Raw genomic sequence first — 18,629 nt, forward strand, 5'->3', positions numbered from 1 at the left:
ATATGATTTTTTCACCGAGTGCTTATAACAAATTAGTGGAGAGAAGATTAAATCATCAAGCTTCTCTTAATACTTTTCCTAATTATTATTTTTCGAAATCTCTATGGTCCATGAAGTTCCCGCACGGAATTAAGCTATTCATTTGGAAATGTTTCAAAGAAATTGTCCCTACCAGGCAAAGTAAACTTAATTCAACAGAACTATAGAAATACATTGTTACATTTGTAATCATGATGAAGAGTTTTTGTATCATCTCCTGATCAGTTGAAATCATATAAGAGCAGTGTGGAGATTAGTAAACATCAATATTGATCAAGTTGTAGACAATTGTGAATTTGTTGATGAGTGAATATCTCTTGGTTCAATGGTATTGTTACAACTGGTATACTGTAATAGAATACTTTGAAGATTACGCTCATGGTTGGATGTTGGGTAAAATGGAAATAAAGATGTGAATGCTCCAGGATAAACTTCAAAACCTCATCTCTATTGTTTCTAGAATAATGTAATATTCATAATTTTAGTCTGGCTTTATAAACCCACCTTTTAGTAGCATTGTGGCTAGTATAACTTCACATGACAACGTTTAAAATTAACGTAAATGCTTCTTTGACTATCTTACCCATCTACAAGTAGTTATGCTGGAGTCAAAGGAACCTATGCATATGGAGTTGTTCAGGAGTCCATGTGTTGGGTTAAAGGACTAAACATCAACAAAATTTATCTCATATATGATTTCGAAGTGGTCGTGCAATCTATCAATACTGGCAATATTGGTGTCGAATGGGAAAATAGCAAGTTCATTAGAGATGTAAGTGTTAGAATATCATCCTATAATCGTGCTTTGCAATTCCTTATTAGCTATAATCATTGTTTATGTGAACAAGCTTAATACCTTATGCTGATATGTAATTCTATGCATGCTCTATGGTCACATATTCTACAATTGAAAACACCTGACATGAAGTAGATAGGAAGTATAAGTGCATACCTTAGATTTAGCAAAACAGTAGAAAGAAAAACTTGTAGGTAGACACTTCCAATTCTATATTCTCTTATTCTTTGATAATGGAAAAAATTTCTTTATAAACAAGAGCCAGAATGGAGTCCACCTCATGCTAGGAAAGACATGTGTCATTCAACCTTCCATCAAGAGTTGAAAAACAGCCTCACATAGCATTGTTATAACTAGTATGCCATTCCAAATAGAATAAGAGATACTTATCATTGTGTACCCTTAACATACATGATTAGGATTAGTACTAATCCAGCTTATAGGAATACAAATCATGTTTTGTTACTAAACCAACATAGAGACTAACAATAAGATGTTAAACTTCTTCTTTAATCTTTCAGTTTTTGAAAGTTTCTTTTGTAGACGGTAAGAATATTCCAGATACCATCTATAAAACAGTTAGGCGGGAAAAACTAGTTATTGAGGAATATTATGATTACACTTCATTCGTTCTTTGTTAAGCAGGCGTTTGATAATGAAAACTATAATTTTGTGGACATTACCTTGGCTAAGTTTGGTTTTGGAATGAAGTGGAGAAGCAAATGGTGTATTTCTACTCACGATTTGCAGTTTTCATGAAAGGTGAAGCTACTAATCTTTTTAGAAACCAAAAAGGTATTCGACAGGGAAATCCAATGTCCTATCTTGGAATTCCATTATGTAGCAAGTCTAAATGTAAAGTTGTTTGGAATGTTATTATTCAAAGACTAATTCATAAGCTTGCGGCTTGGAAAAAGTCTTACTTGTCGAAAGGACAAAAACTTATTATGATACAATGTGTTTTATCTACTCTGCCTATATATTATCTCTCTTTGTTTCAAATGCCTATTGCGGTAGTGAAAGAATGAGAAAGAATCATGCGGAACTTCTTATGGGGCTCTACTAACTCATTTAAAAAGAGGACTTGGGTAGCCTGGTCTAAGATTATATTTCCAAAATGCAGAGAGAGAGTAGGAATCAAGAAGTTGTGGATTATAAATAAGACTATGCACTCTAAATGGATATGAAAGTATGGTTCAGAAAAACAAGTTTTATGGAGAAGAATCATAAACTAGAAACTCGGAGGTACACCCGAAGCTTTCTTTCCTAATCATACAAATAGATCGGTATGTCACAGTCTTTGGTCCAGTATCTTGAAAACAAAGGATTTTGTAAAAACTGGATCTGACTAAAGGGTAAGGAATGAAGAGAGTATTCTTTTCTGGAATGACACACGGTCAGGTGAGTTTCCTTTAAGTTTTGTTTTTCCTGACATTTATAAGATCTCAAAGAAAAAGAGGGCAATGATAAAAGATATGGTGCCATCTGAATGTGCTTGGATATTCGTAGAAATCCAAACGAACATGAGAAGTGGTACAACTCTTATAACAAATTGGAGAACTTGTTTTGGCTTAGGAAGAGGATGGCAAGAAGTGGAGATATGGAGACTCTTTTTCGACTACAAGTGTCTATGAGGCTATAGAGACTGATGGTTGTATGGAAAGTTCCACTAAAGGTTTCTTTTCATGCGTGGACTTTATGTTATGAGGGTGCTTCCACTCTCTACAACCTACATAAGGCAGGTATGTTTCAAGATCCTATTTGTTTACTTTGTAAGAGTTAGGTTGAATCAAATAAACACCTCTTCTTACACTGTAATTTTTTTCTAGGTTTGGTCATGTTTTTTAATTGTTTTGGTATTAAATGAGTGTTCGCCGATGATGTTAGGAATGGAGATGTGAAGAAAAGTATAAGCAGGATTAAAACGACAAGTTGAGAGCACGTGCGTTGCACGTCGACAAATGCTAGTCTTTGACATCCACCTTTCATTTTCTCGGAATTATGACACTCTGCAATGAAACGCAATATAACAGTTCTATGAGCTGATTTAGTTAATTGTAGACTTGGAAGCGAATGTAAAGTCAGGTAAAATCCCTTGCAGAATATGAAACCTCATAATAGTCAAATTACCGACAATACATGTAGCAGCTTGTGTGATTCTCATTTTCAATAATTACAAAATCATGCAATAAGAGTTATTAAGAATTGTTGCATAAAGAACTATCTAGGTTTGATTTTCGTCAATAAAATATTAATTACATCCATATAGTACTCACTACGTCCAAATTATGATGAAAAAAATGAAAGTGCTACACTAAATATGGAATCATCATTGAATAACAAACCGTACGTTCAAACAATTGACAAACATAAGCAAATCAAATACCAAATCCCTAAAATTGACAGAACCCTAAAATTACAGATAATAGGAAACGGTTTTGATATGGTAAGTGTACACACCTTATCAAATAGGAGTAAACGATGATTCAGTTGTCGATATCCTCCATTAATCATTTGAAATACAACCAAAGATTCAGTTTGGGGATTTTAGGTGTTGGGAAGAGAGAGTCGAGGGAGAAGAATAATGGTGGAAGAGAAAGAAAAAAAAATGAAGAAAAAAATGAAGTTTTAATCAAATAAGAGTAAATCTCGATTCAATTGGCGATCTCCGCCATTAATTGTTCGAAATACAGTCGATCGAAGATTCTGTTTGGGGTTTTTACTGGTGGAAAAAGAGAGTCGACTGAGTAGAAAGAAAAATTCTAAAAGAGAGACGTGTTTGTTATGTATCTGGGGACTGTTTAGTCTTGTTAGATCGGACGGCAGGATTTAGAGATGGACATAATCCAACGTCTAACAGTAAAAGTACGTGAAAAATACGTGCGGGAGACGATACATGTTAGTGCTTTTCAGATTTTTGTTGTTCACATTAAGGAGGGGGAGATTTGGAGCTTGCCATCTTTCGCAATTTGGTGGAGTTTGTGAAGTGAAAGGAATGATAGGTTATAATTTCAAGGAGTAACTAATCAGATTATTATTATTGTTAAGCGCTTATTGTTTAATTGGACTTTGAATTTTATGATATTTTTGAGGGCCTTTGTCAAATTTGATATTTAATTGGGATGTTGTGGTTCACGGTCCATGTAATCTTTGATTCTCGTCACTTCTTTGTGACGAAGAACCATTTTTTTTATAAACTTTGCCCTTTTCGATCACAAAAGAAAAATCCCTTTTTATCTAGAAACCCACGTCTGGACTGAGGATCGGGCCTAAATACATAGCCTTCTTGCAATGTTCGCTTCTTGGGCCATGAATCCATGCCCATTATTCCATGTGAATTGGGTGTTGTTTGGTAAATGAAATCCAACTTCCTCAAGAGCACCATTTCACTCTTCGTCACTCCGAAGTCCGATCTCCAATTTTTCTCTCTCACATCCGTCGCAGAAATGCTCAGAATTTGGTATTAGGTTTTCCATCCCTTACAGTTTTCATTCGACTTTTACTTTTACTTGCGGAAGGAAGCTAATGAGCTTCAAAAAATCTGGGCAACTCGATTGAGGTAATCTTCTCCTACGCTTCTTTTAACAATCAGGGTTTTGGATGTTATGTTCTCTCTAAATCAAAAATTTGGCTGTAAAATTCTTTAGAATCTGAATTGTTTTTTTCTTTTTTTAATTATTCTATTAATCACTTAAGTGGTTTTTTGTTTTAAAGGAAGATCTAGCTAGGTTATAATTAAATCTAGTTTCGAGTTCTTGATTGTTCCTAAATTACTTTTTGGGTGTGAGATAAATCTACTTTGTGATTGACGTAGAATTGTATTCACAGTATAATATAGGAATATCATTCTGGGTAGTCTACTTGATTTGTTTAGATTATTTTGAGCTGGGATTTCTAACAGTGCTATATAGTACTTAGGTTCCACAAAAATCCATAGAGAACTAAGAAGTCGAACTGGAACCGAAAACCCTTCTTCTTTTCCTTCCACGCCGCTTTCTCCTCTCCCTCTCTCTGTCTACCAAAACCCACCCACCACCACCACCACTCTCTCTGGTTTTGCATGAAGAAGAAAATTTTCTACGTATAAGTAATGAGTGAATCGTTTACTGATTCAGCCCGAGTAAGTAATTTCATTGTCGTACATCTCTGCTATTCTAATTTTTGATTTTTTGATCTTTGATACTGCAATTAATTCTATATGTAGATAGAGTTATTCATTTTGGAACTTTTTATTCTATCAAATTGAAGTGTGAAAGCTTCAGTTCAATCAGTTTCATAATTTCTTTTTCTATTTTTATTGATATGATAATGAAATTGATCGATCTGATGGCGGTTTTGAAAAAGTTTGATCTATGAATTTGTTTGACTGATTGTATTTGAAACAAATTTGTGATTAATTCGATCAATTTTCTGAAGATTAAACTTAATTTTAAGAAATTGTGAATTCAAAAAAATTTGTTGGCACAAACTTTGGGGAAAAAATTTGCTTGGCTATTTATAATGTCATCAAACTCTTCAATTAACCATAGCTATCTTCCCTTGTTAACCTGTCATTTATTTTTCCCGTTCTTTTAGCAGTCGTATCTTTATAGAAAATATTTATGTTCCGACCCAAAAGCCATTGATAGTTCCCGTTAGCCATCGATATATTATGTTTAAGTTCTCGGCGCCAGTAACAGATCTTTCCCACTACTCTTTTGAATTTCTTTGGTGCATGTGTGTATATAACATAATTCCCCATCTGTCTGCCAAACGTAGTCGTTATCCAAACCATAGAAGGAAAAATTTGCCAGAAATTAAGATAGTTGTATGGGTGCAGTATAAGACTGGTCTCTTGATCTGGGGAACAAGTACAATTCCTCCACTGAAAGTGATTTTCCTGTTATATAACGTAGTCTGGTCGTTATATATATTGGTTCAGAGCATTTTACCACTTATGTTGCAGCAACATTGTTATTCCGGTGGACTGTGTCAGTGCATGTCCAAATTATGATGTACAGATTACTTGGTTACTATATGCACTCTAAAAAACACTTGGTCGTAGCAGGGTGAGTATTTTTGCTCCGATAATGTGAGGTTCAACATTATCTAATCGATGTTCTTATTGGGTTGCAGTACTAGTGTAGCGAATCAAGTTTCAACAATGAAGTTTTTGAACTAATTGGGAAATTTATGTTTGGCTTTGAAAGTTCATGCCGAAACTTAAAAGCATACAACAATTGTCAATTACTATGTTTTTCTTTATGCGATGTTGTTGCTCTTGTTCAATATGGTCTTTTATTGCTTAAATTTATGTCTAGCTAGACTTCAGACCCTGGAAATGTTTTAGAAAAGTTGCAAATTTTGAAACAACTTTTGTTGGACCGGAATATGATGCATGCAGCCATAAGTTGAACTTTGTGATTCAGTTAGATCTCAGTTGGGACGTCTTCTATTATCTAGTATCTTGCATTTTTATTGGTTTTCGATTGATCAACTAATTACTTTAGTGGTCGAATACCACCACAAATAGGCCGACTTGGTTGTCTACACAACTTGGTCTGGTTTATAGATAATATTCTTAAAGGTGGAATTCTACCATAGCTGAGAGACCTCCTTAAGTTGGTTTATTTCAATCTAAGATGCAAGTAAGTATATAACACGCTGATTGTTGCTCAGATTCCATTATCACTTGTATGCATATGTTTACATTTAAGAAAGTTATCGTTGCTTGAATTGTATCAAAGCTGACTGAGAAACAGGGATATAAAGGATTTTGGATTACCTATAAAAATACGTCAGCGAAAAAACGATATGGCCAAATGAATCGGAAACATAATAAGTGCCAGTTAACATAAGGGAAGATAACTGTGGTTAGCAATAGAGTTTGATGACGTCATAAACAAACAAATGTCTAGCTTTGGTGCTGCTACATCATGTTTGATCTAGCAGCGCGAGAGCAAATTTTTTTCCCAAACTTTGTGACGGACAAAATACAAAGAGTCATCATATAGAAGCCTCCCTTTGGTCGGTGATGACACATGCAAATTAGCAGTATAAATGGAGTTGTCTTAGAAACGTTTTGTTATGGTTGGCTTGACATCAGTTCACGTGTTACTTTGTGCTAACTGAAGAGTAGTATTTGGAGATAGGAGAGGCGCATCTTAACTGAGGTGGTAGGGGTTCTGCTTTTTGAGAGATTATGGTAAAATGGTGCATCACAAAAGTGGGGTGGATTGAAATGTAGATTTAGTGATTGTAAAGTTTTGGAAGCTCGCTTGATTAATTGAGCGAGTACCTAAAAGCTTGATCCACGAGCAAGTACTTTGGTGGCAGTGATCTACCTGTGTTTAAATATATGTCAGTTTGTCCTCTTTGCTTTGTGTGAAATATAAAATTAAGATAAAGAACTCAAACGTTTTGTTATTCTGCTGTACTTTTGAAAACTGTTTCCCACTTTATTGTATATAGGCACTTATCCTTTTCTATTTCTGACAACTAGGTTATTTCTGCTGCAGTAAAACCACAACTTGGTCCTTGAATATCTATTTATTGTGTCACCAAAGATGATCAGCAGAAATGCTTTTCTGCTACTGTCTATTCTTCTTCTAGTATCATCTGTCTCATCCTGGAAAAAAGAAGAGTTCCGAACCTGCGACCAGACTCCTTTCTGCAAAAGAGCTCGAGCTAGAACACCCGGATCATGTTCTTTAGTAGCCACAGATGTGGTCATTAACGATGGAGATCTTACAGCCAAACTTATTCCCAAGTTCAATGGCAGCAAAGGAGAAGAGGACGAGCAAGAAAAGGGAGAAGAACCCAGTAAGCCATTACTCCTTAGATTATCAGCTTATCAGAATGGAATTGTGAGACTCAAGATTGATGAGGACCCGAGCTTAGATCCCCCCAAAAAGAGATTTGAGGTCCCTGACGTGGTTGTTCCCGAGTTCGACGATAAGAAACTTTGGCTACAAAGGGTTTCAACTGAAGTAATCAATGGTGATGCATCTCAATCTTCAATTGTTTATGTCTCTGATGACCATGAAGCAGTTCTTAGACACGACCCATTTGAGGTTTACATTCGTAAGAAAGGAGGTGATTGTGTTCTATCGATCAATTCACATGGGCTATTTGATTTTGAACAGTTGAGAAACAAGAAAGAAGGGGACAATTGGGAGGAAAATTTCAGGAGTCACACAGATTCCAGGCCGTACGGTCCACAGTCAATCAGTTTTGATGTATCATTTTATGGAGCTGATTTTGTTTATGGAATCCCTGAGCATGCTACATCTCTTACTTTGAAGCCCACTAGGGGACCTGAAATTGAGTTCTCGGAGCCGTATCGTCTATTTAACCTAGATGTGTTTGAGTACCTTCATGAATCTCCATTTGGAATTTATGGGTCTATTCCTTTCATGCTTTCCCATGGTAAAGTTCATGGTACGTCAGGATTTTTCTGGTTGAATGCTGCTGAGATGCAGATTGATGTTCTTGGTTCTGGTTGGGATGCCGAATCTGGGCTTTCTCTTCCTTCTTCCCATGGAAGAATTGATACTCTTTGGATGAGCGAGGCTGGAGTTGTTGATGCATTCTTTTTTGTCGGTCCTGAACCTAAAGATGTTGTGAAGCAATATGCAAGTGTAACTGGAACATCTGCTATGCCCCAGCACTTTGCAACAGCTTACCACCAATGCAGATGGAATTATAGAGATGAGGAGGATGTTGCAAATGTTGATTCCAAATTCGATGAGTTTGATATTCCCTATGATGTACTATGGCTAGATATTGAGCATACTGATGGGAAAAGGTATTTTACTTGGGACAGGGTTCTCTTCCCCAATCCTGAAGAAATGCAGAACAAATTGGCTGACAAGGGTAGGCGTATGGTTACAATCGTCGATCCTCATATAAAGAGGGATGAGTCGTTTCATATACACAAAGAGGCAACCAAGGGTGGGTACTATGTGAAGGATGCTTCAGGAAAAGACTATGATGGATGGTGTTGGCCTGGTTCATCATCATACCTAGATATGTTGAACCCAGAGATCAGAACCTGGTGGGCTGAGAAGTTCTCATTGCAGAATTATGTTGGCTCAACTCCTTCCTTGTATATATGGAACGATATGAATGAGCCATCTGTCTTCAATGGTCCTGAGGTAAACTACCTAATTTTGTTCATATGTCATACTTTTCTGTGTCTTCTTTTATTTTATTGCTTTCAGTCAGATAAATGCTGTAGGTACTGTATCAGCTATTTTAATATGATTTTGAACACTCCTGTTAAATGTAAAAAAATTCAGAAAATTCAGAAAATCTCACAAGGAAACTCCATGCTCCATGAGCTCCAGTGTTAAGTGTTTCTAAATCTACATAAACAGATATCAGAATAAGCCAGTGACCAATATGTTATTGAGCCTTTAAGGTTGCTTAAATAGAAATCCTTGATATCATGCTACAGTTGCAACACCATCGCAGCAGCACCCCATAGATACACCCGAAGGGTTCCTATCTCCCTTTGTTTTTTCACTTGTATGAAAGTGATTTCAACTAATAAATTAAAGCTTTATTGTTCCTTTGTTTTTCTTTCCTGATAAACTGTTACCTTGTATTGGGCGGTAATAAGTGAATGATAACCATCGAGTTGTCTGGTTTCACTTGGAAATTGAACTGAACTAGAATGATATTATTGTTTTGTAAGGGTGTGTCATATCATTGTTATGAACCAGAAAACATATATAGAAAAAGAATGCTTCTTGAGAATAACGAAACTACAAAATAACTAAAGTATCATTGGTTTGTAATTGTATAATTATGCTTTCTGAATCAGGTGACAATGCCAAGGGATCTTATACATTATGGGGGTGTGGAGCACCGAGAGGTACACAATGCATATGGTTACTACTTTCACATGGCTACAGCTGATGGTCTTTTTAAGAGAGGTGGCGGAAATGACAGGCCTTTTGTTTTGTCAAGAGCAATCTTTCCTGGAACTCAAAGGTTTGGAGCTGTTTGGACTGGAGATAACTCAGCAGATTGGGATCACCTCAGAGTCTCAGTTCCAATGATTTTGACTCTTGGTCTCACTGGAATTTCATTCTCTGGTGAGTTCACTTATTCTTTAATCGGTTAGGTTAATTGTCAATTTATCATTCACACTATTCTGTTCACCTGAAAATTTAATTTTTTGCTTTATGTGTTTGACATCTAGGTGCGGATGTTGGTGGATTTTTCGGCAACCCGGACACTGAATTGTTGGTTCGTTGGTACCAACTGGGAGCCTACTATCCTTTCTTTAGAGGTCATGCTCATCATGACACCAAAAGGAGGGAACCATGGTTATTCGGGTAATATTATAAATAAGCTTTTGGTTCTTTGTTTTCTGGGAGAGAAACATTTTCCAGAATGTGAACTTTATTTACTTCTGGAATAATTACTCTAGCCCCCTTTCCCTTTGACTGTTGCCACATGCCATCTGGTTGAATTCTGTATGATAGCTGTTTCCCTTTTAGATGATATCGTGTGGATAGATGCAGTTGTTAGGATTAAAATGCAAATATAGTTCTCACAGCTTCGTTTTGTTGAAGAGATGAGTGCCCGAAATACTATCCTTTTTGCACATCATAGAATGCCAGGCATGTGTTTTAATGTTTTGCCACTTGTGTTTATGGGTTGTCTGATAACATCTTGCTATTGGATGCAACAAAAATAAGAAGGTACAGCAGGGAATATGGATTTTGAAAACATGAAGACTTTTTTCAGACCTAAGAATAACATTTGGCTAGAACCTTCATAGTTACATAGCTTCTAGAAATGTCATCAGTGTAGATAACTTGAATGTCTCTTCCATAAATGTGGTAATCTCTCATATATGTCTACTTGTATCTGTCATTTTGTACTCTTGTTTATATCCAGCATACCCCTTGGCCTTGGGAGCTTTTTTCTTTATCATGAATGTTGTTTGCTTTATCTCCTCGACCATGAAATTGTCTAATTCTGCTTGTACTTATATGATGTAGGGAGAAGAACACTGAACTAATGAGGGATGCGATACACACACGTTATATGTTTCTTCCATATTTCTATACATTGTTCAGGGAAGCCAATACAACAGGTGTTCCAGTCGTGCGTCCACTGTGGATGGAGTTTCCTTCAGATGAAACCACTTTTAGCAATGACGAGGCTTTCATGGTTGGAAACTCTCTTCTTGTTCAAGGAATCTACACTGAGGTATATGTAATAAGGCTTATTTGCTGGTCCTGTTGTGTGTCTTTTTGTTATGTCACTGTAGTTGCTGAGAATTGTGTCTGGACATCCTTTGCCAGCGTGCCAAACAAGTGTCAGTATATTTGCCTCATGGCCAGTCTTGGTATGACCTAAAGACAGGAGTTGCATATGCTGGAGGTGTGACCCAGAAGTTACAGGTCTCAGAAGATAGTATTCCTGCATTTCAAAAGGCAGGAACTATTATCCCACGGAAAGACAGATATCGCCGGAGTTCTACTCAGATGGTTAACGATCCATTTACTCTGGTATGTTTATGGTTCTCAAGGCCTCAAGCAACCCCCTTAAGAAAGTTCAATTCGGAGTCTAAATGAAAAGTTTATTTATTTTTTCCTTATAAAGTTTCTTCTTGAAACTATCTGAATTTAGGGACCATTATTGAAGCATTTCTACTTTCCCGTCCTCTTTCTTTCTTGTCCTCGTTTCCATGTCCCAGCTGTACATGTCATTATTTTCTTACCCTCGGTTTGTTGTGACGAATCTTAACTTTTTCCCTAACCACGGTTACCAGACATGTAAACCCAGTCTCAGTTCAGTTCAAGTATCCTTTGTCCCATTTTACATTATACAAATCAAGTTAAGCTGAATCCGTAGTCAAAATATATATGACTAGATCGTTCGGATCTTGGTTCAAGAAACTTGGTGCTTTTCTTGAGCTTGGTTACTGGTTTTTCGTTCTTAAATTGTTTACATCATGTTTCCTGCATGTTTACATCTTAGGTCTGATGCTAATTCTGGTTCGACTGGTCACAACTTATTTTATTTAAATGACTGCCTGATCTTCTGATATCTCTGCATGTGTATGTATTTGTCTGTTTTAAGGTGATAGCGTTGAACGCGTCTCAAGCGGCCGAAGGTGAACTCTATGTTGACGATGGCAAGAGCTTTGAATTTGGAAAAGGAGCATACATCCATCGTCGTTTTGTATATTCAGATGGAAAACTCACGTCTTCAAATATCGCAAACCCTGTATCAGGCAGCAAAGTTTATTCCTCAGACTGTGTAATCGAGAGGATTATTCTACTAGGGCTCTCTGGAGCAAAAAACGCACTGATAGAGCCTGCAAATGTGAAAGCTGACATTGAGTCTGGACCCATTATGCTTCAAGGAGGGAGGGGTGGTCCGACTGCTTTAACTGTCCGAAAACCAAATGTCCGCATTTCTGATGATTGGACAATAAAGATTTTGTAATCTCATCAATGATGATAGTAGAAATTAGAAAGAATAGATAATGTAATCTCATCAGTGAGTTCTGAATAACATGTTAGCACACTTATTTGCCAAAGGCTAAAACCTCAATGCTTATGATTCTTGTTTGGGGCGGATTTCTGAAGACCAAAAAGGATTAGAATTTGAGTTGTTTAGATTGCTTAAAGTATTATGCTGAATTTAGCTAGTTTTAAAAAAAAAATTCTCCGAGCGCTAAAAAATAGCGCACAAAAGAAAATGCGCATCCAGGGAATCGAATTCTGGTCAGTACCGTGGGTGGGTACTATGATACCACTACACCAGATGCGCTTTTTGGTATGTTTGCACTCTTTACGGAATAATAAAAAATAAATTAGGGAAGATCCTGGTCGGCCTATATTTAGGATTTCTGTTTCAGTTCAAACTAAGAGTGCACACGGTACGTTTCGGCTCGGTTCTTGCCGAGACCGAGTACCTGTACCTTACACCCTTCGGTATCAAAAAAATGGACCGGTACCGAGTACCTCGGTTCCGGTTCCGGTTCCATTTCAGGGGGGAAAAAAAACAGAAATCTACTGCCCTGTTTTTTACTTTTTTACCTGTTTTTTTACCTATTTTTCAATATCTCAAAGCAACAACTAATAAGTAGCAATATTAATAGCAAACCAAACAAACAATGTCTTGAAAATCTTAAAAAAGAAGTAGCAGTAGTCACAGACACACACTAAGTCTTGAAAATGAGAAAATCTGGAAAAAAAACAACTAGCAGTGCTTCTGTAATCTTGAATCTTGATCTTCTAATCCATATCAGCACATTGGAGCATGTGAAACTTGATGATGACATATTATCACAACTGGAGCATGTGAAACTTGATGATGACATAGCATATATGAACTTGAAATGAGAGCTTGTTGACTGAATTATGTTTATGCCCACCACAGGTAGACGAGGAATGCACAAATACCAAATGACAAACCTTGAATGTGCAGTATCAGCAACCCTCTAGAATTACTGAATTAGTGAACTTCAAGAACTTAAATCTGCACTTCAGCACCTAATCAAAAGCACAAGAAAAACAAATAAATTAGATTTCAACAACATTTAATAAACCCAATTCAGAAAACCCACTCCACTCATACACTTGATCAAGTCAGATAACTTCTCAGTACCTATTGATTCTTCATTTCAATAAAATCCATTTTATTTAGACAAACATGGAGGTGATGAAACATAAGAAGATTCATGAAACATAAGAACTAACTACTTGTCATTCTTGTCCTGCTCTAACATGTAATTGCAGTTAACTACTTGGTACTTATATAACATCATCAACAAAGTCTAACAGCAGTATAATGAACCAAATCGTAATCCCAGATTGCTAATTGTAACTAGTAGGAACACCTAACCCATATTAACTTTATAAACAAAAGTTACAAAACCACAGAATTGGAGCATCACTGCAAGTAAATGCACTTTGACAACACCAGAAATCAGAACAATTACTAACACCCTAATTTCATTAACAAAAAGAAAAAGAAGTACTCAAATTACTAAAACAGCACCATTACCATTCAAAAATTAGCACTAGACACTAGACAATGAATTAGGAACAACATAATCCAAAACAAAAACAAATCTCTAACCTTTTCCTTCTCTTTCTCCACTCCCTTAGATAATCTGATTGATACTTAATCCAGTTCAGTTCCTTTCTTTTCCCTTTGTCTTACCCTGTGAAAGTGAAACCCTAATATAATCAGACACAGATTTCAAGATTAAAAGATTCAAAACTTCATAAAAGTAATGTTACCTTCTTGAAGATCAGATAATGATGTCATTCAAATTATGAAGCTCAATTATTGCCTGTTGAACAGATTAGGAAGAAAAAGAAAAAGTTGAACCCCAATTAAAATTCAAAACTAAAACAAACCAACAACTCAAATCAAAATGAATACATAAAAATACAAACCAATGCTCAGATTCATCAAAAATGCCCAAAAATAAATAATTCATGAACAACCTAATCAATCCTCAAAGTTCACTGGATCTAGACCAATCAAAACCAAAATCATAAAATTCTGATAACAACTAAACATGATTTGGCGAATCAACTAAAACAATTAGAAACCACATACAACATGATCTTCGTAATGAATCACCACAAAAAATTACAAACCTAACTTCGTAATAAATCACCACAGAAAATGAAAATCCGCAACATCTGATTACCTCTTAGTAAGAACTGAGACATAAACTCATATCAATCAACGAGACAGAGGAGTAATCCAACAGAGTTCTTCACTTATTCAGTTATTCTCCTTCTCAGAGACAGAGGAGAGAGTCGAGAGACGGAAAGAATAGAAATTAGAAACCCTAGCCTATAATGTTTGCTTATATACCACCACTTAATCCAACGGTTATTATTGATCTATCATCCCCTAATCTGTGACGGCTACAACCAATCGGTACAGACGGTACGGTTCGGTACGGGACTAGGCCAGGGCCGTGTACCTGTACCTCCCTAACCTCGGTTCCTATTTTTAGGACCGGTACCTGTACCCCGTTCCTCGGTTCGGTACAAAACCAGGTATGGTTTCACCGGTTCCGGGACGGTCCGTCGGTCCGGCTCGGTTCCTGTGCACCCTTGGTTCAAACCGACATTGATTTGGAATTCTCATCACCTATATATACCAGGCCATATACCTTGTTATAACAAAGAAATAAAACTACGCAACTTCTTCTTAGAAAAAACAGGCTAAAAGGTTTTGTTGAGAGAGTGAGAGAAGAATTCTGTAGCTGGTAATTAGTATGGCGGTAATGATCGGTGGTGGCGATTTCTGTTCTTCAGTTCAAAAGAAATCCATAAGTACTCATGCAATTTATGATGGTGCAGAAGATACAAGTGATTCTTGTGAAAGAGGTCCTTCAAAAAGTAGAGAACGAAAGAGAGACAGGGATAAAGACCATGATCGTTCTGAGAGGGATCACCATAGACTTCGTAATACTGATAGAAGAGAACGGTCTGAAACAAACAGAGATGACGGATATCATCATAGAGACCATGGCAGACGTAGAAGTTATGATAGAGATAGTGATGAAGAGAGATATAGGCGCAGTAGGTCTAGATCACGTAGAGATAGTGAAGAAGAGAGACCACATAGGCGTAGTAGGTCTAGATCACGTTCTAAACGTAAACGGAATAGCGGCTTTGATGTGGCACCTCCTTCGATAGATGGCGTCGCTGCAGCTCCTCCAACTATTCCCGGAACGTTTCCGATTAACATGATGTACATGACCCAGCAAGCTACACGACATGCTAGGCGAGTCTATGTTGGCGGCCTTCCTCCTATGGCTAACGAGGAGGAGTCGGTGGCAACCTTTTTCAATCAGGTTATGTCGGCTATTGGTGGAAACACTGCTGGTCCAGGGGATGCTGTTGTTAATGTATACATCAACCATGAGAAGAATTTTGCTTTTGTGGAGATGAGGTCCGTTGAGGAGGCCAGTAATGCAATGGCTTTAGACGGCATTGTTTTTCAGGGAGTAACAGTGAAAGTTAGGAGGCCTACTGATTACAATCCTTCTCTTGCTGCGGCACTCGGACCAAGTCAGCCAAGTCTAAAATTGAACCTAGAAGCTGTTGGGATGTTGCGGGGATCTACCGCTTGTCTTGAGGGACCCGATCGCATATTTGTGGGCGGCATTCCTTCCTATTTCACAGAGGTACAGATAAGAGAACTGTTAGAATCTTTTGGTTCTCTTCGAGGATTCGATCTTGTCAAAGACAAGGAAACAGGTAACTCCAAAGGCTTTTCCTTTTGCGTGTACCAGGATACCTCGATCACGGATATAGTTTGTGGAACTCTGAATGGACTTAAATTGGGTTCCAAAACTCTAACTGTACGGCGTGCCAACCAAGGAACAACACAGCCTAAGCCTGAACATGAGAATGCATTGTTAGGTGGTGCCCTTCCCACTAAGGTTGTACGCTTAACCCATGCTGTTAGTGCAGATGAACTAAAAGATGACGAAGAGTACGAAGACATAGTGGAAGATATGAGATTGGAGGCCGGAAAGTACGGTTCATTGACAAGTGTTGTCATCCCACGTCCAATTGCCTACGATGAGCCATCTCCAGGAGTTGGCAGTGTGTTCTTGGAATTTTCCGACACCATTGGCGCTTGGAAGGCTCGAGAGGGGCTGAATGGTAGGAAATTCGGTGGGAATGAGGTGGTAGCGGTCTATTATCCTGAGATTAAATTCTCACAGGGGGAATATGATGCTTAAGGCCGTAACAAAGGGCTCTTAAGCCCCAGTTAGTCTTTTTAGTCTTTAGCTTGAAGTGTTGACTAATTGTCTAAACTCTTTTGCTGTTTTTTTTTTGTTTTTGTTCGCAGGGATCATGCATGTTTTAAATGCTTTGGACATCATCCGGGTCACACATTTCTTTGAATCATTGATATATTTAGTTTATGGATCGAATTTCTGATGCTTTTTAGCCTAATTTTTGTGTGTTGTGTTTGTGCTTTTTTATCTACTGTGTGTAGAAAACGAAGGCAGAGAGTAAAATCAGGACTGGCATCCAGTGTCTATGGGAAGAACCTAAAGAGCAGCGACTCCTCAAAGAATCCAGCATAGATAAGAATAAGATAGAGAATCTGAGAGACAACATGTTCATGATACTTTGTTTTGTTAGTCTAATGTTTTCTCTTTACCATGTAATGTTCACAGGTGCAAGCGCAGAGGAAAAGCTTTCCCCAAAATTATTAGGAAACACAGCAAACAGGAATGCCATCGAATAAGCTTCAAAACTGTTGAACTATACAGATATAAAGAGAACTCGAATAATAAATAAACACCTAAATCTAATTGAGCGAACCTCTCGAATATTATTAGGTATTCCGTGAAAAGGTACAAAAACTGTTGACTCTTTGAAAAACCAAACAACCATGTGCGATTTAGAGAATCGGGAGAACGGACGAGTGAGTTATTCGTATTTAAGATATTGGATTAAAAAAAAAAAAAAAAAGGAAGAAGAGAAAAAGAGAAAAAGAGAAAAAGACGAAGACCAGAGCAACTTTGATCCATTGATTGCATTTTCTATGACCATGAATACAACAAGTAGCAGCTGTAAGAAGATGTGTCAACTCTGAATGAGAAAACATGTATCAAGATTGGGTCAACTCTGAATGAGAAAACATGTATCAAGATTGGGTCGAGGGATATTTCATTTCTAAATTTTTACTATTTTTTTATCCATAAAGATGTAATTGGAATTAAAAATATCCCGTTCTCCTTGTGTTAAGAATTGTGCAAACTTGAAATAGACCATGTTCGGTGGGACAGAGGGAATATAAAAGTAAATCAACAAAACCACCCACACCCAGTTTTTCAAATTTCTTAATATCCCCATGAAAATTAGAAAGTGAAGCAATAGAAGCTTTTGTACCATTTAGCAATCTAAGGAGCACAATAATCAATATCTTCCTCATTACTATGGCCGCTCTTAGCTTTGGAAGCCGTCTCAGCCCAATAATTTGTACTAGATGTAGAATTAGATTGGCTCGAACAATCACTAGATTGAATCTCCTTTGCACCCAGAAAAGAAGAACACTCCTTTATAAAATCCTTTTCTATAGAACATTTCAAATCAACCTCCTGAACAGAGCACTCAACATCATGGGAAAAGATGGAAGAAGGCTAGACGCAACAATGAAGTATCTGGAGACACTGCCACGCGGCGATGCCATGAGATCCGACGAAACTGAAGATGAAGAAATGGTCAAGCCCTAATAGCCTAAGAGCAACTGCAGTGGTGCGATCAAAACCAAAGATCAAAGATCAAAAAAAAGACCAAAATTTGGGTTTAGTCCGTGTTGTGACGCAACGGTACATGATTAAAATTTCGTCAGGCGGACTTTAAAAGTCCGCCCCATTTTTATTTTATAAAATTTCATCAGGCGGACTTTAAAAGTCCGCCCCATTTTTTGTAAATTTCATCAGGCGGACTTTAAAAGTCCGCCCCATTAAAATTTCATCAGGCGGACTTTAAAAGTCCGCCCCATTCTTTGTAAATTTTAACAGGCGGACTTTAAAAGTCCGCCTCATTCTTTTTTTTTTATTTAATTAAAATTTCATCGGGCGTAATTTAAATCTCCGCCCGTTAACAAGCGTACTTTAAATTTACGCCCAACAACAAGCGTACTTTAAATTTACGCCCGACTATATTAGAATTTGGGATTTGGTCGCGACCATATTTGGTCTGGAATTTGATCTTTGGTCCAAATTTGATCTTTACTCCGTCCCACTGTGTTACGATCTCATCCCAAATTTTTGGTTTTACTCGCC

The 18,629-nt window shown here is 37.2% G+C and overlaps 2 protein-coding genes across 3 annotated transcripts; both read left to right on the plus strand.

Annotated features, from left to right (window-relative positions):
- Nucleotides 1–4,195: 4,195 nt before the first annotated feature.
- On the plus strand, nt 4,196–12,459 carry LOC113304844 (probable glucan 1,3-alpha-glucosidase). Of its 2 annotated transcripts, none has more exons than XM_026553981.1 (7): nt 4,196–4,394; nt 7,317–8,970; nt 9,642–9,915; nt 10,023–10,158; nt 10,831–11,041; nt 11,137–11,343; nt 11,918–12,459. In XM_026553981.1, exons 2-7 carry the CDS (start codon nt 7,381–7,383, stop codon nt 12,284–12,286), a joined length of 2,787 nt encoding a protein of 928 aa, XP_026409766.1. In that variant the 5' UTR covers nt 4,196–4,394; nt 7,317–7,380; the 3' UTR covers nt 12,287–12,459. The 2 variants fall into 2 exon arrangements, with proteins under 2 accessions (XP_026409766.1, XP_026409765.1); XM_026553980.1 differs by having other exon boundaries at nt 7,333–8,970.
- A 2,630-nt stretch (nt 12,460–15,089) lies between these two features.
- On the plus strand, nt 15,090–16,568 carry LOC113305364 (splicing factor U2af large subunit B-like). The gene has a single exon (XM_026554418.1). The coding sequence runs from the start codon at nt 15,090–15,092 to the stop codon at nt 16,566–16,568; it is 1,479 nt and encodes a 492-aa protein (XP_026410203.1).
- The last annotated feature ends 2,061 nt before the right edge of the window (nt 16,569–18,629 follow it).

This window comes from Papaver somniferum, chromosome 8 (genome assembly GCF_003573695.1).
Source record: "Papaver somniferum cultivar HN1 chromosome 8, ASM357369v1, whole genome shotgun sequence".
Lineage (NCBI taxonomy): Eukaryota > Viridiplantae > Streptophyta > Magnoliopsida > Ranunculales > Papaveraceae > Papaver > Papaver somniferum.

What these genes read in the sequence shown, in the direction of transcription:
- LOC113304844 (XM_026553981.1), top strand. Translation starts at nt 7,381, where the DNA reads ATGATCAGCAGAAATGCTTTTCTGCTACTGTCTATTCTTCTTCTAGTA. An exon ending in CTGTCTTCAATGGTCCTGAG is followed by an intron (nt 8,971 to 9,641) that starts GTAAACTACCTA and finishes TTTCTGAATCAG; the next exon opens with GTGACAATGCCAAGGGATCT. An exon ending in TTAACGATCCATTTACTCTG is followed by an intron (nt 11,344 to 11,917) that starts GTATGTTTATGG and finishes GTCTGTTTTAAG; the next exon opens with GTGATAGCGTTGAACGCGTC.
- LOC113305364 (XM_026554418.1), top strand. Translation starts at nt 15,090, where the DNA reads ATGGCGGTAATGATCGGTGGTGGCGATTTCTGTTCTTCAGTTCAAAAG.